Source organism: Gossypium hirsutum, chromosome A08 (genome assembly GCF_007990345.1).
Source record: "Gossypium hirsutum isolate 1008001.06 chromosome A08, Gossypium_hirsutum_v2.1, whole genome shotgun sequence".
NCBI lineage: Eukaryota > Viridiplantae > Streptophyta > Magnoliopsida > Malvales > Malvaceae > Gossypium > Gossypium hirsutum.
In genome coordinates, this window is record NC_053431.1 from 125,425,886 (window position 1) to 125,448,177 (window position 22,292).

Here is a 22,292-nt window from a genome sequence, read left to right on the forward strand (position 1 = left end):
CTTCAAGTGCCACCCACAACTTATTTGCAGAAGTCTCCTTTGAAAAAGCATACCTCTGCTCTCGAGAAAGGCATGATCGAATTGTGCCACATGCCAACCGATTGATCGCCTTCCAATCTTTCTCCTGTACATCATCTGGTTTCTCTTCATCAATGGCAATGTCTAGACCCTGCTGAAAAAGGGCATCTAGAACCTCACTTTGCCATATACCAAAATGGCCCGTGCCATCAAAGATCTCCACGGCTAATCTTGCATTTGCAATTGTCGGTCTTGTCCACATGGACGATGTTGAAGCTCCTACACCGACCGTTTTCTCCATAATCTTTCAATATACCTAAGGAAATCTTTTCTGATGTGGAAGATCAGTTTAAACTGCAACCACAGAGCATACTACGATTAACCTTCGGCTCTTGATACCACTTGTTGTTCCAATAGGGTCGGAAGCGTGTAAATTATTGTACTAAAAAATCACACAAAGTTCAATTCCCAGGGAAGAGAGGTGGATCACAAGGATCTCTTAAATACCAAGTCTTTCCTTAGTCAGAATATTCCTTCTAACGTAATTTAATAGCACAATTAAATACTACTATTATACCCTCAAATATTGAAAGAAAAATAGGACAAAAAGAACATAAGAGTTTTAACGAGGTTCGGTAAATTATACCTACGTCCTCGGGCACTAACACCAGATGATAACTTTACTATCTCCAAAATATTACAAACAAATAGAATTCCTTAAGAATTCTCAAATGGGAGAAGAGAGAAAACTAAGAGAGAAAGATTGGTTGGGATAGTGTAAATGAGAAATGGTTAGGCCTATTTATAGTTGAGGTTCAGGGACTAACTTGTAAATGGCCTAAAAAATTAGGGACCAAAATTGCAATTATCCCATTCAACTTTAAACAACTTGCCTACCATTTTTTTCTTTCGGTGCCACTTGCACCTCCCATTTTTTTGACTTTTCAACACCCCTTTTAATTTGTCTTTTCAACCGTAAGGGCTTTACTTTTGATTTAAGGGTGCATTGTGTTGTTTGTTTTCAGAGTACATTTTGTTTTCGTGCCTTACCCCCAAGTGCTCTTGTGATATACTGTGTGAATTAGATTTAATAAAATTCTTTATTTTTTAAAAAAGTTATAAGTTTTATTAGGTATTAATTTATAATTTCATCATGAAGGGATTAAATGGATTTTTTAGTGGTTAAAATGTAATTTTATTATATTAATTTATATTTTCTATTTATAAGAGAATTAAATTGAATTTTTCTCTTTTTAAAAAAAATCAAAGTATAATTTTACTGTATATATTGATTTATAGTTTATTTATAAAACGTCTGTACTATTTTTTTTTTTCTTTTTTGAGCCAAGTCCCTTGCCTCCTCCTCATATTCACCTATGCTTTTGAAGTTGTTGCACAATTCTTAATCCCTTAAATATAATTATAAACAATCGACTTTTTCATATCTCAATATATAATAAATATTATTATAAGATTTAAAAATATATTCAAATTCATAGTTACTTCTCTTAATAATATTATTTTCAAATTTTAAATTTTTATTTTCTCATTAAAAATACAAATTATTTTATCAATACATCTAACATTTATAAGTTAATTTTTTTTTTAACATGCGTTCTCTCATTAGTCGGGACTTGGAATCCAAAAGTAGACCCACCCATTTTCTATGAATGTTGAGTGTTCAAAGTAGATTTGTTTGTTGGGCCATGTTTTGGATTTCTATTTGAGTTTTCAACCCATTTAACTTTTTATTTTTATTATTTTTATACTATTACTTAAAAATTTTAATTGAATTAATGTAATGAGTTAATCACTCAATTTAAAAATGATTAAAAATATTTTTTTTATAAAATAAAAAATATTAATTTAAAAAAAGTATTTTTATCCTTTTATATTTTATATAAAATTTATAAAAATAAAATTAATCAGTAATAAATTTAAAAAAACACTTGATTAAATTTAAACTTTAAACCAAAAACACCATAATATCAAAAAATTTAACAATACTATTTCAATGAAATCCTGATTTTGTTTTTACATAAAAAATTTTAAATGCATTTTTACATAATTTTTATATTCTTATTAATATATTTTATAATTAAAATTAAATAAAAATTATTTATTTAAATTGAATTCAAGTCGAATCAAATTAATGATAAGAAAATCCTTACCCTGAGCTATTTGGCTAAATGGACCTAGTGGCGAATCTAAAGAGGGGCTGGCATCGGCCCCAGCCCCCTAAAATATGAAATTGTTATTTAAACCATTAATTTTTTTTAATTTTAAATTAGTAAAGGTAAAATTGTACTTCAGCCCCCTTAAAATTATAAAAATTTTATTTAATCCTTTAAAAATTATAAAGATATAGATTATAAAAAATTAAAATTTCATTCGGCCCCTAAAAGATTGTCTTGGCTTCATCCCTGACATGACTTTCCCTTATGGGAGACATACATGTATGAAAGTTGATGGCTAGATTTTTTGCTCTTAAAACTTCTCTATTTGTATTTATTTGACACTTAAATTTTTTTATAGTACTTAATACTTAAACTTGTAACCCGTTAATTAAGTTGGTATCTTCACACTAACACTTTTAATTTGTATTGATATGACACTGATAGCTAATCTGGTAGTACCACATAGCAACCTCTTAATATGTTATGTGACAAAAATAAATAAAAAACTAAAAAATCTTTAAAAATATATAAATCTATAAAGTATATATAAAAGCTCAAATACACTTTTGAATTGACATGAATACCTTTTATTTTCCATCATATTACTAAATTCACATTTAAAAAAAATTATAATATTTAATTTAGAATTATAAGTTAAAAAAGTTAGTTTTGGTTTGTATATTTATAATGATACCATGGGCGCTTTAGGCGTCTGTAAGATATGTTTTTAGATACCACTATACAATTACAACCCGTCTTTGCTTAATGGATACAAAGCACCCATACTTTAGCACTTGATGCAACAACGAGCACCAAATTGATCTGGGGAGGCAATGATTTAGTGGCAATAGGTGGCAAAGTTGCTTTGTTACCTATTCCATTAGGGACTGCATATTTTTTGGTCCATCACATTCATGCATTTACGATTCATGTGACAATATTGATACTCTTGAAGGGTGTTATATTTGCTCGTAGTTTGCATTTGATATCAGATAAAGCAAATTTTGATTTTCGTTTTCCTTGTGACGGGTGGGGGGACATGTCAAGTATCTACTTATGTTTAAAAATAATTATAATTTAGGGTTTTTTTACCTAAATAATATAAAATAATAATTAATTACAAAAAGTATGAGAAACAAATTAATTAGGAGAATAGGCATTTGCTGCAGTGTTTTGATGGTGCTGCCTAATATATTGGCAACACCAGATTAAATTGTGATGGCCTAAAATCTTTAGGGACCTGATATAAAATTTACCATTTTTACTGGAAGCTGAAAAAGCGGGCGCTTGACAGTGTGGAGGCACCAAGCTTTCAAAATGGTAATTTTTCTGGTAAATCCTCCTTATTTATTATTTTATTTTATTCCCTTTTAACATAAAAAAATAGAGAGGCCTCTTACTAATTAGTCCAAAAACAATTTTCTACCAAAAATTATTTTTATAAAAAAGTCAAATTTTCAACTAGAAATAAATTTTATTTATTTTTCAAAAAATAATTATAATTTTATTATCAATTATAATATAATGTAAGTGAAAGAAAACTATTATGAATACCGTTAACTGTTATATTAGACGTTATTTGAATAAAAAATATTTTTGAGAAATAAATAAAATTTATTTTCAATTGGAATAAATTTTTTTACAAAAATATTTTTTGGTAGAAATTTTTTTTTGAACTAATTGATAAGAGGCCTCTTTAATTTTGATGTTTAAATGGAGAATAAAATAAAATAATAAAAAAGAGGTTTATGATGCAATTTACCCTTTCTAATGTTTGGTGCTCCGGCAGTGTCAGGTGGCACCTTATAGCTGTTTTGCAGCTGCCAATAAAAAGGGTAAAATTCATATCAAATCCCTAAATATTTTAGGTCATCACATTTTAGTTTGGTGTCACCAATATGTCATGCAGTACCATTAGAACACTGTAGCAAATGCCTATTTTTGTTATTAATATGTTTTTCATACTTTTTTCGTAATTAATTATTATTTTTATATTATTTGAGTAAAAACCCTATAATTTAACAGCAGTTGTGATATTACATATTTAAAAATAATTAGAATTTAAATTACAATTATTAATTAAAAAAGTGTACTAATTTAATATTAGAGTTATAATTATAATTTACAATTATTAGTTAAAAAAATTTGACGTAAACAAAAATTGTGCTAATTTTATTATCATAATAAAATTCTAAGCATCTTAATTACTACTTAATTAATATTGGGATTCATTATGGTAATTAGTTATTATTTTGAACAGCGTTATTTTGCATTAATTACATAAAATAAAACTATACTGTAAATTCAATATGTTAAAAATACTTTAATTATTAAGGTAAACTATATTACAGGTCACTCGACTATGTTTAAATGTCTTTTCTGGTCCTCCAACTTTTAAAGTTTTTTGTTCTAAAAATTTCAAAAATTTGAAAACTATTAAAAAGTATATCCAATCCTTTGAAATTTTTTTTTAAAAGAATCATTAAATACTTTAAAATATTTGTTTTAATTAGACATGTCAAAATTTAACCACAAGATAAGCAAATAAGTCAACCTTGTAAAGATAAGTGGTTTTGGTTAAAGTACAGACTTTGATTATCCACTTTTATTACGTGTTAATTATGTTTCCTTCACCACGAGGGTTGAAAATCTGTTATTCAGTCTTGCTGGATAAACTTAAATTAATTAATTCACCATTATTTTCATTAATTAATTAATTAATTTAATCTCAATTCATACGTCACATTCTAATACATGTTTCCTCAAGAGATTGGGATTTATAATATTATCTTTAAAAGATATAATATTATAATTTCATTTTTTATACATCAGTGGTCCAAGTCTTTTTTATTTATTTTTAATTTACAAGTGAAATTAAATTTGACATATATTAATAGTGAATAAAATATTTTTTTCTTTATATTATTGAACTTCCATTTTGAAGTTTTCTTGGAACATAGGTAAATTATTAGTACAAGAAAATATTTGAGGAAGTAAAGTGTAGGAATTAATTATTATAAACAAAATAAGATATATACAGCATTATTATATATATTATATATATTCGATGAGTTACTAGAAGGATGCTTTTCCATTTGATTTAGGTCAAAAATATTTCTCTATGTAAGATATTATATAAAATATTATATCCCATGCTTTCTTCATTGGTTTTGAGTTAATATATAAATATATACTAAATTCTTAATTTATCTTTTAACCCCTAAAAAATTAAATTCATTTTTAGAGGATATTATTCTATTTTAGGGCTACTCATAAATCGGGTCGGATTATTTTTAAGTCCAAACTCGAACTTGGCTACCTAAATTCACTCAAAAGGTCTGTTTTACTGTTCAAAAATAAATAGAAAGAATTTTATTTTAATTTAATTATAAAAATGTAAATATACGTCTAAAACTATTTCAATATTGAAAAATATAAATTTAAACCCTACCCATGAACATCTCTCCCCGCTTAAGGCTATGGAAGTCTATATCATAATAGTGTGAATAGGGGCACAACCAATAAATTTTTAAAAGAGGTTCGAGAAAAATTATTTATAAATAATTGAGAGGTCAAAATTAAAAATTTTATATTTTAAATTAAATAATTATGGAATTGCACCATATAAAAAAATAAAACCGGACTTATCTTTTATTTTAGGTGTCAATTAAACTAATATTAAATCGAAATAATAAAGTATTTAAGGGGTGAAATATTAATGTTATTATGATTGTTGCTATAACTGATGAATGTTAATGACAACTATATTTTGTCTGTCATTGATGTTGATAATCACAAATTGATTTATGTTCACTAGCCAATAGATATTAGATAGAAACAGTAAGTGGCAAAACCATTATTATTTACAATAATTATATAATTATTAACATAATTTTATTTATTTATATATATTTGTATTATTTACATTTAGGCGTAAGCAGAGGCAGATCATAATGGCTTTGGCTGGAAAATTCCATTTTTCTCTAAAAATAATTTTAATTAGGTTCCCAAAATTTTAAAATTTCCCATTATACATTTTTTTTTAAAATTTTAATTAAGTTGCTTAAGATTTTTTTAAATTATTAGTTTCCTAAAAAATAAAAGTTTTAATTAGACCCAATTTTTTTTAAAAAAATTTCTTTAACTCCCTCAAAATTTAATTCCCAAATTCGCCATTGTACTAAAATTTAAAAATTTGGGCATATACTAAAATTTTAGCCCTAAATTATTTAACAACAAAAAGAGAATTTTATGATCTCTGAACATTCAACTTCTGGTCACATTGTACTGGAATTTGGTTGGTTTAACTTTATAAAATATTGTCGAATTGAACCGGTGCATTGTTTTTCTGGATTAATTTCAGCAGAAGTCATTAAATTTATGATCTAGATTTTAAAATAGTCCCTGAACATAAAAATATTTTAATTGAGTTCTTGAATAACATTATCAAATCTATCATGCCCTTTTATCAGCTTAGACGTGATTAGATTGAGCATTAAATACCAATTTAAATATGACATGGAGCATGTTTAAAACATGCAAATCAAATTATAAACGCATGTATATCTATTACATGAACATCTTAGATTTCATGCATTACAAAAAATAACATTCTAGATTTTTATTTACACTTTGTTCTTACCACAAAAAATTCAACTTGTCGGCACATAACGGTTTACAATCTAAACCACACGTTATAAATATGATTCATGTATGTTTCCTAGATAGTGTAATTTAATTGCTGACCATTTGGCAAAAATCAGTCTTTCTCGGCAGACTTCCCTCTAGATATTCAAAGTTTCTTCGAATATGGTGGTTACGACTATCCAGCATGATAAAGCTTTTAGTGTCTCTTAGTATCTTTTGAGTTGTATTTTTGTTCATGTTTTTTCAAAAAAAAATGAACTATATTAAATCCGAGCTGACATTTAAAACTTAAATTAACAACTGAATATATTAAATATTTGATTAATAAAAGTACAATTAAAACATTTCAAAGGTCCAATTTAAAAACAAATAAGACAAGTAAGCAAAATGAATGATTGGTTGGTCAATTTCATTACTATTAAACAAATAAAGACAACTTTTTTAGTGTCTTCGATTTGACAAATTTAAGAATTGAGAAATATGAAACAAGTTTATTTTATTTTATTTTATGGATTTTCTTAATACTAAGAGTTTCTTTCTTCTTATTTATCTTTAACTAATTGTCAATAATGTTGTCTTAAGTTATCTAAACTTAAAAGAAAATAATTAGCATAAGCAATTGCCCCACCCCATCTATTATCCTAAAAATGGACTATCAAATGCCACAAACAAAATTTTAAAAAAATATAAAATTAATTGATTCAATATTACATATAATTGGAAAACATCATGTCGTTAGTTGAGAGCTGAAATTAAGGACAAAAACACCAACAACTCTTGCACTTGTTTCTGTAATTTTCCTTCATCTTCTTAAGTACTCTCCTCATTCTTGTCAAAAATTCAATTATAGATGTTACTTGAGTTGAACTTTAGATATGCTCGAACCAAAATGTTTTGATTTAATTAATTGAATTTCAATTTGAATATAAAAAAGTTTATAACTTAAATTTGTCCAATTTGAATATAAATTTACTCAAATCTAAATAAATTTGTATTCGAAATAATCTAAACCCAGAATAATTTAAAATCTAAACAATTTAATCTCAAATGATCCGAAATAACTCTAACATGGATAAGTTAGAATTTGAAATAATTTGGACTTGCAATGAACTAACTAAAAAAGAAAAATCAGAGACTCAAGCTGAAATGACCCAAGTTGAAAACATCTTGAATCCTAAATTATTCAAGTCTAATATTAACGACTTAAATTAAAATTAATTTTTCAAAAATTTAAAATCCCAAATTAACTCATAATTAATTCCAACTATCCAACTAACATAGATTGATTTTTTAAAAGATGAATTGAGTTTGAACTAGTCATACTTAATCCACAAGACCTTTGATCAAAAACAAATAATCATTTAATCAAAATTTAAAATTTAGTTAAGTTCATCTTTTTTATAAAAAAAATAATTGAATTATTAAAATTTTAAGTTTATAAAAAATAAAAAATATAATTATTTTAAAAAAATAATTTTTAAAAAATATCTACGTCAATAATAAAGTATATGTAAACTGTCACTTCAATTACAACGTTAGAATTGTAGAAAATTTAATAATTGAGCGGCTGTTTCTTTTAATAAAAATTAATTTAACTAAACTTTGAAAGTTGAGGATTAAAACGATGCATCCCAAAAATTAGTACCAAAATGATAAAAGAGATAAACATTAAGATTAAATTTATAGACTACTCATCCCATTCTTATAACTATTTTGATGGCGCTATCTAGTCCTAGATGAGTGCGCCTTAAGTTAAAATTCCAGCACATTTATTTTCTGACATAATTGGTTTTAAGGGACCAATATTCTCTGTCGGCCTTTTGTTGTTTGACCCATTCCGATGGATGATCCAATACACACAGCATAAGTAAAAAACATATTGGAAAAAAAGAAAAGAAAAGACAGGCTAATCAGCACTAAAAAGCTAATTAAGTTGCTCTTTTAAAAAAATAATTATATAAATACATTTAATTGAATGCGAAGGCTTTAACTTGATTGTGTTTTGTAGAATACAAATACAAGGAGTGAGAAAGAAGTGAAGTAACGAGTGTCACTCTCGCCAAAAGAAAAAGTGAGCTACAAGTGACCCAATTCCATACTCCAATTGACAAAATATTGTTTCACCTTCATTTTATCAATGGGATGGGACCCTTATGTTTAATATTTTTTTTCTTTTTTTACAAAAAGAAATTATTTCATTCAAGACTCTTCGATATTCCGATAGCAAACCACAACTTTTGATTTAGTAGCATTAAATGTTCATTTCAAAATCTCTTATTTGTGGCATGGGAATTGACAATAATTTTCTCTTACAAAAGATATTTGAGTCAATTGGAAATGTACAACAAAAAAGATATCTTGATAATAATATCTTGACTCAATTTAAAATTGAGTTAAATGAGACCTTTAGACATGGTAATTTTTTTTTTTTGCATCTATAAAATTTAAATCTGTCAAATTCTTTACCACTTAACAAAAGCAGTGGCAAGGATAGATAGAAGTTCTGGCCTCTCCAAAAATCAAAACTTATAATTTTTTTTTTAAAATGTATAAAATTATAAACAATGATAAAATTATAGTCTAAAATTATAAAATTTTAATTTAATCCTCTAAAATACATTGGCTCATATCAAAATTTATAATCACTTAACCCTAGTCCAAGGCATGCAATGTGTGTTTCACAAACTTCCATTGGGATGTACTTGTAAATTTACATGTACCGCCAATACTTTGACATGTCTTATTTCAATGACAAATCTCTCTCTCTCTCTCTCTATATATATATATATATGAGACAAGGTCTCCTTCTAAATAGTAATTGGAAAGAGTGAACTCCTCTTAATGGGAATGGAAGGGCTGTGGTGATAAAACAAAGGCTGATGAGCTGAGTGTTTAGGGATGGGCCATCGTTGCTGCAGCAAACAGAAGGTTAAAAGAGGGTTATGGTCACCCGAAGAAGATGACAAGCTCGTCAAACATATCACTACCCATGGCCATGGAAGCTGGAGCTCTGTCCCTAAACTTGCTGGTATTATATCATAATCTCATTGAAATTAACATGTGAAAATGGGTTGTCATGCAAGTTTTTAGATGATAGTTATTTTTGATGTGGCAGGCTTGCAGAGGTGCGGGAAGAGCTGTAGGTTGAGATGGATAAACTACTTACGACCAGACTTGAAGAGGGGTTCTTTCACAGCTGAGGAAGAACAGATAATCATTGATGTTCATAGAATTTTAGGCAACAGGTAGCTATATGGATTATATTAAAGGATTCCATTTATATCTTTGAAAAAGGTCAAATTCTATAGAAAGTCCATGTATTATGTGTTTTTAGCGGATTTAGTCCTTCCACTATAGTTTGATCATTTCTAGTTTCTTTATTTTTTTGAAATGTGTATTTTCGAGTCTTGAGGAAATATTTTTCCATTAATTTTGTCAAATAATTTTACGTGATTTATTTTTAATATATGTGATGAATTGCCCACCTAGGCATGTTTGTACAGTTAAACAACTATATGTCTAATCATAAAAAAAATGTCAAGGTGTATATGTTAGATCATTACATGTTTATAAAAATAAGTCAGATTATTTGATAGAATTGACGAAAAAAACTACCATTAGGATTGAAATACACATATGAACTAAATCTATCAAAAATATGAATCTTGAGTTGTGGTCCATTGACTGGGTATTCACCTTCCTTAAAAGTTGCTTGGGCTCGAATAGTAGGTGTGTCGGCTGCTGTGGGGTGTGTTGGCAGTGATTTGCTTCACTATCACACTGTAGTGTGTGAATTGGGAATATATATATATATATAAATATATATATAATATAAAACACATAGTAAAGGGACTTTTTATGGAATTTGACCCTTGGTTAACATTTGTACATATCATTGAATAATGTGTTTTTATTATCATTTAACAGATGGGCTCAAATAGCCAAGCATCTTCCCGGGAGAACCGACAATGAAGTGAAGAACTTTTGGAACTCTTGCATTAAGAAAAAGCTACTCTCCCAAGGCCTTGACCCCAAAACGCACAACCTCCTTTCTTCACGTCAAAGAGCTTCTAATAAACTTGCATGCAAATATTCATCATCATCACCATCATCACAATCACAACATGGTTCCTTCACTGTTTTCAACATCACTTCACATGCTAAAGATACCAACAACAACAACAACAACAACACAATGATGATGAACCCACCGCCACCTGTTGTTACATTCCCTCATCAAAGCCCAAACCCTAACACTACTTATGCTCAAAACCTTTACGGTTCATCAATGGATACCCCATTTGTTTCTTCATCATCTTGCTTTGGTAACATGTTGTATGAAAGTGATCCTTGCATTTGGGATGATGCTAATGCTGTGGTTGAAACATTTGAAGAACCAAGAGTGGATAGCTTGCCACCAATGCCACAACCACAACAGCAAGAGAATGATGATAAAATTGATATGGATTGTTCATTAATGGAGGGTGGTGCTGGTAGCTTTGACCTTGGCTTACTTGAGTCCACACTTCTGTCTGCAGCAATGGATGATTTTGGATGGAACTTTTAAGGGTATGGAGGCTCTTGTACTACAAGTGAGATTGTGTTTTACTCTCTTTACTCAAAAAATGAGCAAATTAGTTAATGTAGATTAGATCAAAGAGCAAACTGGTTCTTTCAGTTCAAAATTTCATCCATTTCTATAGTTAAAAACTAATGTTGATGGAATAATCATATAGTTATACATAACGTGCCCCATATACCTAATGTTGACGTACAGAGATCAATTTTTAGTAGAAGGATCACTTTGCTCTTTATTCTAATGTACAGAAACTAGTTTGCTCATTTTTTAACTAAAAAAATAAAATACATCCGACTTTTAATACAAAAATCTCTATGATACTTTTATTGAACTTTAAGGTACCTACTTTGTGCGTATATAAATTAAGTTACCTTTACATCTTTAGAATGCATGATCCAAATATTTTTAGTGGGATAGTTTTACAATATTTAAGTTTTATGAAATTTATGATTACTATATTTGCTTTTCATTTAAGTTAGGTTGTAAGAATATATTGTTTGTACAAAGACATCTAGACAATTTTTTTTCTTTTACATGATAATAATGAAACAATTAATTGTATTTAATGATTTATGTTGTAACAAGTAAGGTTACAGAGGGCTAATCAAATTGGTAAGGAAATGGTTTCTTTTTCATTGCCATTTATCAACCAAAATTTAATTTAAATTTTTTTTTGGAAAGTGTTTAAAAAATAGCATCTTGAATTCATTGTGTTAATATGAAATTTCTTGAAAGGATTAAAATTAAATATTTAAATATACGTAACGTTTGTAAGGGATCATAACATGCATAATCTGAATATTTTCTAATCATGCTAATAATGCAAAGGTTATATGTTTTTTTTTGAAAGAAGCAAAGGTTATATGTTTGAATCCATGATTTCTAGCGTATAGAAGGTCAATGCGCCATCATGATGCCTTATTTATATACTAAGAGGCGCCCCTAAACCCTATTTAGAGTTAAGGAACAAAATCTTGAAAATATGCCGTTCTTTAACAACAACAACAAAAAAAAAATACGCTTTATTAACACAATATTTTAACAATAATTAAGATTTTTATTCATCCAAGATGCAAAATCAAAATTCGGCCAAGAGATTAGCATTGGATCTTTAGTAGCTGTTGATACTTGAGGCTGCTGTGGGACTGTAATAGTTTTGAGAGCTTATGGGCTGCGAGTGGTTCATCATTCTTGGCAAAAGGTTTTGATTGGATTCTTGCCATGGAAAGGGTAAATAAAAGCTAGGAATAACTGTTCTTCGTCACTTATAGTGACTGAATAGGATGATGATGACATGTCACATGATGTGGAAAAAAAAAGTCACCTGTCACGCTTATATTGGTCAGACACAACGCCATTAACGGAGTTAGGGGTAAGTACCACATTAGTAGAGGAATGAAATTTTAGGTACAAAAACTGATATGTATCACATTGAATAATCTGTAAAAACTCAAGTGCCATTCATGTCATTATCTTTTTTTGAAGAAATTGGTTGTTACATTTACAAATTATTATAGTTAAAATTTTAAAATTTATATTAATCTTATACTAAAATATTTTTTTCAATTTTTTATATACTTAATGGTTGAAAGTTTTTATAATAAACAAATTATTAGACATTGAACATAAAATAGTAAAATTTTAATTTAATCCTTTTATAATTTATAAAATTATAAATTAATAATGATAAAATTGCATTTTGGTTTTCTCAAAAAATGATAAGAATTTGATTTAATCTTTAAAAAATTATAAAGATATAGGCTATTAAAATGATGAAATTACATTTTTACTATCATAAAAATATACAATTTAATTTTAACTCCCCAAAAAATTTCATGCTCCGCCGTTGATAAAGACTAATATATATATATAAACCATATAAAAACTAATGAAAATGTGGCTAAAATCAAATTCAAGTTTACTATATTGTGAATATAAATATACATGATACATTAGTTGAGAAGATGTAAAATGAACTTATCCATTTCCCTTTCAAAATTGAAGTAGAACTTTTGAACCACAATCAATAAATTAAAAAAAAAACTATTTTTTCTACAAGGAAACGCAAGAATACTTGTGGCCTTATCATGTTGTGCTTGACAAAATAATTCGTAACTTTGGTTAAAAAGAAAAGGAAAAAGAAAGAAAGAAAATTGTTAGTATTTTGGATTAATCTTGGTGCATGTAGAGAGGCATGGAAATATCTTGAGAGGAACAAAGAGAGAAAATCTCTTCTAAAGATCCATTCATGTAGTCCTTATACTTGTCATACACCATGTATTCATCCATCATTTCTGCCTTTGTCTCTGATATATTTATTTGTGGGAAGTCTTCAAGCTCTAATGGTGGATATGGAACTTGATATTCAACATTTGTGTACCCTTCTGCCTGCATTTCCATCCATATGCGTACAAATAAGAAACAACAATATCATTAAAATGGACTTTCTTTACTAAGTGATATTGGAGTTTCTCTTTTGATCTCTAAAGGTTTTAGTGTGTAATCATATTAGACTTTGATTAAATCTAGAGGACAAACTAGAGGGGTAGCCAAAGCCCTAATCCCCTAAAAATGAAAAATTGCCCCTTTAATTTTTTGAGTGTTTGTAAAGTTTTAAGTTAATTTAATGGTAAAATTGTACTTCAACTCTTCTTAAAATTCAAAATTTAATTATGCTCTCTCTAAGAACAAAAAAATTATAGTTTAATCCCTTAAAAATTGTAAAATTTATCTTAATACAATGACAAAATTACATTTTTAATTCTCTTTTAAAAAAGTTATAATTCAAATTCCACCCTATAAAAAAAATTGACTTCACTTCTAAATCTAGGATTTACTTAGGAATATTGAACTTTGCTACTCAGTCCACTAGACATGAGAGATGTTAGCTTTGTGGAAAATGAGGGAGAAAAGAAGTTTTAGGTGAGTCAAAAGAAAGAAAGGGGCATGATTTGAGTGAGATGTATTGGGTAGAGAGCTTTAGGAAAAGTGAGTGATGTACTTATGCTAATTGCCTTAACATCAAAAAGTTAAAATTCCAACCCACATTTTTATCAAATGATCATAGTACTTCCATGTGTTTGTGTTGAGAAGGGAAGACTTGGAGAGTGACTTTGAAGCCTTTAGTGATAAAGCAAATAGTATATTTTTGCCTTAGAAATCTAGGGTTGGCAAAGGAGATAATCAAAAGTTTCAAAAAAAATTTTAAATACTAAATTATGATTTTGGTCCCCTTATTATCCTTACATTTAGAAACTAGTCTATGCATTTTAATTTGACATTATTTAATTTTTTTAATTTCATAATGTTATTAATTAATTCAAATAATTAACATCGTGAATTATTATGGTTAAAATAGTGATATAAATTTTTTAAAAAAAAAATGTTTTCCAACAATAAAAAAATTGAAATAGGTAATTTTAAAAAATAACCTGTCAATATTTTAATTAAAATTATCAATAATGTTAATTATTTAAATTAGCTAAAAAAATCAAGCTATATCAAATTAAAATATAAAATTAAGTTTCATCACAATGAAACTAAAATCAAAATTTAACAAAAAGTGATCTAAAGCAAATTATGTACTATTTTGGGATGGGCCATTGCAATGACCTAAGAGCCATGCTAATCATTATTGATTCATCTTACATCATCTTCAATATTCATAGTTACAATGTCATCTAAAGTCTTAATCAATTATGTTTGGACCTACCAAAAAAAATTATATTTCAACCGTTATAAACTTTTAAATTTGAAGATATTACGTGTTTAAACTTATAATAATAGCGGTATTAATTAAATTAAGACTTAATCTACGACTTTAATATTATTTAACTCAAAATATTAACATCGATTAAGTTATTGGTTCAGTGACAAAATCTTCTCTAAATTTAAAATCGAAATTGATATTAAGTTGAGAATTCGAAATCCTAACAACCCAATCCCTCTTCCATTATTAAAAAAAACCAAAATAATAATAAATTAGTTACCTGGATTAAGTTGGGAGAGAAATCCATGGCAAGAGATGATGATATATTATTAGCTGAACTGTTAGCTTCATCAGAGGTAAATGGAGGTTGATTATCATCTGCCATGGCCATACCAGTTTCATAAGATGTTCCTTGAGTCAAATCTGAAGAGGAGGTAATTAAATTCTCATCTTCAATTTCAACTTGTCTGCCTTTAGGGATTTCATTTCCACTTGTTTCCTCACCATGTAATTGTTTTTCCTTGTCTACATTGTTGTTATTTCCAACAGCTTCTTCTTCTTTTGGTTTAAGGATTTGTATGTTTTTCTTGAACACACGACATAATGCATAACAATCCTGTTTAACCAAAATTTTGAAATCAATTTCTTCATAAAAAAGAAGGACCATCATGCAAAGTGTGTAAAAGAAGTGGGGAAATTGGAATAAAAAAGATGAATTAAAGGGTTAATATAATAATATGTCATTATACTATGGATCAAATTTTAATTTGATCTTAAATTTCAGAATGTTGGTATTGAATTCTCAAACTAAAGTATCGTTTCAATCAAGTCCTTCAGTCAATTTAAAATGTCAACTTGTATTTGACATGGTTTCAATTTTAAACACATATGAACTAATAGATCATTTTGAACATGTTAGATTCAAACAAATAGGAATGCTTTGAAGTTTAAGGACTAATTTAAAATTGGGCTCATAATTTAAGGATTTTTTATGAAATTAACCCTTTTTTGGTACTTACATTTCACCTAATAATCAGTCATAAATAATTATATGGTATACTCGTAAAATTAAAAGAAATTCATAAATAAACATAAAATAAAATTACCTTTAAAGTAGAGTTGAGCAAGCGATATTCATGCATGACCCAATTGGTTCTAATGCCATGGGGAGCTCTTCCTCTATAGTAAACCAGTGTTTTTTTAATGCCAACAGCTCTCTTTTGAGACTGTACGGTCCTATCTTTTCCGGTGGCTTTCCAATACCCGCCGCGTGTCGCCCGGTTCGTTCTCGACCCGTTCGGGTACTTCTTATCCCTTGGACTGTAAAAATACCATTCCATGTCTTTGCTAGGTAGATATGACTTATCTGCAACAACAACAAACCATTACATTACCATTAACTATCCTATCAAATACATAATAAAAAGTCCCGTGTTCAAGTCTCCAGTTGACACTGATCCTGAATTTTATATTACCTGGCAAATCCCAAGGCTCGAATTTGTAGAGATCAACTTCGGGGATAACTTCGAGCTCGATGGGGCGACCGGTAATTTTGTTGTGGAGATAGTAAGCAACAAGTTCTTCATCAGTTGGATGGAACCTAAAACCGGGAGGGAGACTCATTGGAGCCATTGAAGATGCTTTGTTAAGAAAGAGAGATAGAGAGGGGGGTGGGGGGAGAATTAGGATGTAAGTGAATGAGAATATGGTTTGAGGGGGTTAAAATTATAAAGAGAATAAAATAATGGAATGATAATTGGGGGAATTTGGCTTTTGTAGATTCCAAGTGTAACGACTTGTGTGAAAACCTTTGGAAAGGATAAGAAGTTTCTTTTGCTTTCTGTAAGAGCTCACAAACTAACAAAAAAAAAAAGAAATCATATGTCCCTCTCAAAAGGTAGGGTGGGGACACTTAGCCAAGCCGTCCATACTTTATTTTTTCTTCAATATCAATACAAAGATTATACCAGTATTTCAAGATGGTTAAACAGTGATCTATTCTTAAGGTTATGCCAATGACATGTGTTTATCCTTGTACCTTCGTGTGGCTTCAGCAATCTACATAGTCTCCAAACTCACAATATTCCCCATTCAACTCTTTGCAGTCGTAACTCACAATAAGAGCCCACCATCATAGTGCTATTAGTCGCAACTTACACCCTTTTTCCCCATCACTTATCCACATTTTTTTTTTGTCATCGTCAATCTAAGATTATTGTTCTACCGATTATCAATTTTGTATGTGCATAATAATAGTCTTAGGATATGAAAGATTCAAATGAATTTGTTATTATCCTTATCCTGTATTTTAAATTGTCTTCGAAAACTAAATTAATTAATTTTGGAGATAACCTTTTATGTTTGATACTCATAGGTAATTTGATCCTTTCATCAAAACATCTCAAATAAGCTAAAAGGTGTGGCACAGTACCTACATTTGCTTATACATTTTGGTCTTGAATCTCCTTATATTAACTTAGACTAGTTGTCTCGAGCAAGGACTTGTGGTTAATATGAGTTAAGAACATTTATGATATGTCCTTTCATATCACTTGTGGTGATGGATACTGTTGCGGAAAGGATCGATTCGAGAACTCCGATATGACTACAAGTAAATTGACCGGAACGAAAAATAAAGTGAACACAAGGATTTACGTGGTTCGGCTTTAATGCCTACGTCCACGGGCAGAGGCGAAAAGAAATTTCACTATAACAATATGAAGATTACAAGTGTTTTACACTCAAGACACAACCCGAGAACCTCACAACTCTCAACCCCTATAGAAAACCCGAAAGCTAAAATCCTAGCTTTCAAAGAACAAGCTTTGCTCTCTCTTGGTTTGGGATGATGAATATGGCTAATGAACCTCTCTATTTATAAGAGAGTTCAAGGACATAATTGTCCAAAACTTTGGCAAAGATTTGTGGTTGAAAATGGACACCAACAACCATCCACTAATCCACTACCACCAACAACCCACTACCAACAACAACAATCCACTACCAATTTTAAGCCATTTCTTAACAAATCTCCACCTTGGCTTGAAATTTACCAAGCTGAACATCATAGTGAATTCCTCGAACTGGATCACCTCTTCCAAACGCCTCTCTGGCGCTAATCAATCCCGAATACCTATCAAGTCCAAGCAATGCTTGAACTTATATGCAGGGATCACCTTAGTTAACATATCTGCAGGATTCTTCTCGGTAGCAACCTTGCTGATAACAATGTCACCTTGCGTAACATGTTCCCGAACAAAATGATATCTGACATCAATGTGTTTGGTCCGTTCATGAAACATCTGATTTTTAGTCAGATGTATGGCACTCTGGCTATCGCAAAATACAACAGTGAAATCCTGTTGTAAACCCAAACTGCTTACTAGACCTTTCATCCACAATGCTTCTTTCACTGCTTCTGCTAACGCCATATATTCCGCCTCAGTCGTAGATAAGGCTACGGTAGACTGTAACACAGCTTTCCAACTAATGGCTCCTCCAGAATAAGTGAAAACATAACCCGTCAGAGATCTTCTTTTGTCCAGATCTCCAGCATAATCAGAGTCCACATAGCCCGTGACACTGCTAGTGCAGTCACTCTGATCATATACCAAGCATAAATCTGCAGAACCTCTCAAGTACCTGAGAATCCATTTCACGGCCTGCCAGTGTTCCTTGCCAGGACAACTCATGTATCTGCTGACCACACTAACTGCATGTGAAATGTCTGGACGAGTGCAAACCATTGCATACATCACGCTTCCAACTGCACTCGAGTATGGAATGTGAGACATTTGCTGCTTTTCTTCATCAGATTGTGGTGACAACTCTGCAGAGAGTTTGAAATGTGGTGCCAACGGAGTACTCACAGTTTTCGCTTTATCCATGCCGAAGCGTTGAAGAACCTTTTCAATGTAGTTCTTCTGCGACACACGAAGCTTGCCCGCCTTGCGATCTCTGTGAATATCCATGCCCAAAATTTTCTTGGCAGCACCCAGATCCTTCATCTCGAACTCACCACTCAACTGCGACTTTAACTTGTTGATTTCCGACATGTTTTTGGAAGCAATTAACATGTCATCAACATACAGCAACAAATAAATGTGCGAACCATCTGAGAGCTTCCGATGATAGACACAAGCATCATAGTCACATCTTGTGTAACCATGCTGAATCATGAAGCTATCAAACCGCTTGTACCACTGCCTTGGGGATTGTTTCAATCCATATAAAGACTTCTTTAATAGACAGACATGGTCTTCTTTACCAGGAACTGTAAAACCCTCTGGTTGACGCATGTAGATTGTTTCCTCGAGCTCACCATGCAAGAACGCCGTTTTTACGTCAAGCTGCTCAAGTTCTAGATCAGACTTGGCCACCATGGCAAGTAATACACGAATGGAAGAATGCTTTACGACTGGGGAGAAAACTTCATTGTAGTCAATCCCCTCTTTCTGAGTGAAGCCTTTAGCAACCAATCGTGCCTTGAATCTAGTTGCTTCAACCCCTAGGATGCCTTCCTTTTTCTTGAAGACCCATTTGCAACCAACTATCTTCTGGTTACTTGGCGGCTTAACCAACTCCCAAGTATGGTTCTTGTGAAGAGATTCTATCTCCTCACTCATAGCAATTGCCCACTGTGCCGACTCATCACACGTGACAGCCTCATTATAACTGGAAGGTTCTATACCAATGGACTCCGCCACACTGAGCGCGAAAGACACCAGATTAGCGTAACGCGGATTTGGTTTGATTTGTCTCTTCGTTCTTCCAGTGGCAATGCTATATGGTTTTTCTTGAGGTGACTCATCTTCATCGGAATCTTGCACCTCAACTTGATCATCCTGGACTGAAGTACCTTCCGTAGGAATTGGAGCGTCCACCTGACACTCCACCTGCTTCTCAACACCGTGATCTCCCATTCTATCTGACACCTCCTTTTCCCGGGAATTTGTGGTGGATCGAAGCATGGATGACTCATCAAAAGTCACATCTCTGCTGATGATGAACTTGGACGAAACCGGATCAGGACACCACAACCTGTATCCTTTCACCCCTTGGCCGTATCCAAGAAATATGCATTTCTTCGCCCTCGGTTTGAGTTTTCCCTCATTTACATGAGCATACGCAGGGCAGCCAAACACTCTTAAACCAGAGTAATCAGCAGGAGAACCAGACCATACTTCCTCAGGAGTCTTCAGCTCAATAGCTGTTGACGGAGATCTGTTAACCAAATAACAAGCAGTATTAACAGCTTCAGCCCAAAATTCTTCACCGAGCCCAGCATTTGATCGCATGCAACGAGCTCGCTCCAAGAGAGTTCTATTCATGCGTTCTGCAACTCCATTTTGTTGTGGTGTTCGACGAATAGTGCGGTGTCTCACTATTCCTTCATTTTTGCAGAACTCATTGAATTCACCTGAGCAAAACTCCAAGCCATTATCCGTCCGGAATCGCTTGATCTTCTTTCCTGTTTGATTTTCGATCAAAGCTTTAAATTGCTTGAAGTTGATGAGAACCTCATACTTGCTCTTCAGAAAATACACCCAAACCTTTCTCGAGTAATCATCGATAAAGGTAAGCAGATATCTGTAACCACCTTTAGAAATTGTCGGAGAAGGCCCCCAAAGGTCAGAATGGAAGTAATCCACTGTGCCTTTTGTCTTGTGAATCCCAGTGCTGAACTTTACCCGAGTCTGCTTACCGAAGACGCAGTGCTCACAGAAATTCAACTTTCCTGTACACTGCCCAGACAATAATCCTCGTTTGCTTAGCACCGATAAGCCTCTCTCGCTCATATGCCCGAGCCGCATATGCCATAACTTCGTGGTGTCAGAATCTAGATCATCTGATGATGACACTCCCGCAACACCTGTAACCGAGGAACCATCGAGGAAGTAAAGGCCCCGCTCCAAATTACCACGTATCACAGTCAAAGCACCCGAGAATACCTTGAGAACTCCACCTTCAGCAGAGTACCGAAAGCCTTTCTTGTCCAACGTACTCAAAGAGATCAAATTTTTCTTCATTTCTGGAATGTGCCGAACATCAGTTAGAGTTCTAACAATACCGTCAAACATCTTTATACGAACTGTGCCAATCCCCATGACTTGACATGCGTGGTCATTTCCCATTAGTACTGAACCAGAATGCTTCTCGTATGTTGAGAATGCATCTTTCGAAGTACTTATATGAAATGTAGCTCCCGTATCAAGAATCCATCTCCCACCAGCGTAAGAGTCGGATACTGCAAGAACGATCTCGGCATCACTTGAAGAATCTGCATCAGCTACATTCGCACGATCATTTTGTTGCTCCTGTGATTCTGATTTCTCCTTCCTTTTCGGACAATCTACCTTCATGTGCCCGTACTTCTTACAGTAGTAGCACTGTATTCTCTTCTTGGACTGCGATCTAGGATGGCTTTTACTTGAACTTCCACCCTTTGCCTTGGATCTTCCTCGAGCAACCAAGCCTTCGCCTTCATTGTTTTCGACCACCTTACCAGTGATTTTCTTCCTCAACTCACTGGAACTTAAGGCATTTTTCACCTCCTCTAGAGTCAGGTCATCACGACCGTACATCATTGTATCAACAAAATTCTCATACGAGGGAGGCAAAGAACACAAAACAATTATTGCTTGGTCCTCATCATCGATTTTGTTATCGATATTATTCAAATCCATGATAATGGAATTGAATTTATCCAGGTGCTGGGAAACAGGTGTACCTTCCTCCATCTTCAGGGCATAGAGTCTTTGCTTGAGGTAGAGCCGGTTCGTCAATGACTTCGTCATGTACTTGCTCTCTAACCGGAGCCACAAACCGGACGCGGTTTTCTCATCCGCTACTTCTCGTAGCACTTCATCTCCTAGACATAGCAGAATAGCACTATGTGCTCTTTCTAGCATGTCATCCTTTTGCTCTTCCGAAAGCGTGCTTGGTAATTTATCTTTACCAGACAATGCTTTTAGCAATCCTTGTTGAACCAGCACTGCCCGCATCTTGATGCGCCATAAACTGAAACTATTTTTCCCGGTAAATTTCTCGACATCATACTTAGTCGATGAAACACTTGTAGCCATAATTTGGAACCTTTGAATGAATGATAATATTTTCTTCCTGATGTGAAAGATCAGACAAAGCTGCAGTCACAGGGCAA

General features: G+C 31.5%; 2 protein-coding genes across 2 annotated transcripts; one reads left to right on the forward strand and one right to left on the reverse strand.

Moving 5' to 3' along the window:
* Positions 1–9,675: 9,675 nt before the first annotated feature.
* On the forward strand, positions 9,676–11,790 carry LOC107908201 (myb-related protein 308). Its single transcript, XM_016835445.2, has 3 exons — positions 9,676–9,870; positions 9,958–10,087; positions 10,770–11,790. The coding sequence occupies exons 1-3, from the start codon at positions 9,741–9,743 to the stop codon at positions 11,407–11,409; spliced, it is 900 nt and encodes a 299-aa protein (XP_016690934.2). The 5' UTR covers positions 9,676–9,740; the 3' UTR covers positions 11,410–11,790.
* A 1,532-nt stretch (positions 11,791–13,322) lies between these two features.
* On the reverse strand, positions 13,323–17,040 carry LOC107909146 (NAC domain-containing protein 86). Its single transcript, XM_016836587.2, has 4 exons — positions 16,606–17,040; positions 16,237–16,496; positions 15,411–15,746; positions 13,323–13,809 (listed from the first exon to the last, which is right to left on the reverse strand). Exons 1-4 carry the CDS (start codon positions 16,760–16,762, stop codon positions 13,591–13,593), a joined length of 972 nt encoding a protein of 323 aa, XP_016692076.1. The 5' UTR covers positions 16,763–17,040; the 3' UTR covers positions 13,323–13,590.
* Between the last annotated feature and the right edge of the window lie 5,252 nt (positions 17,041–22,292).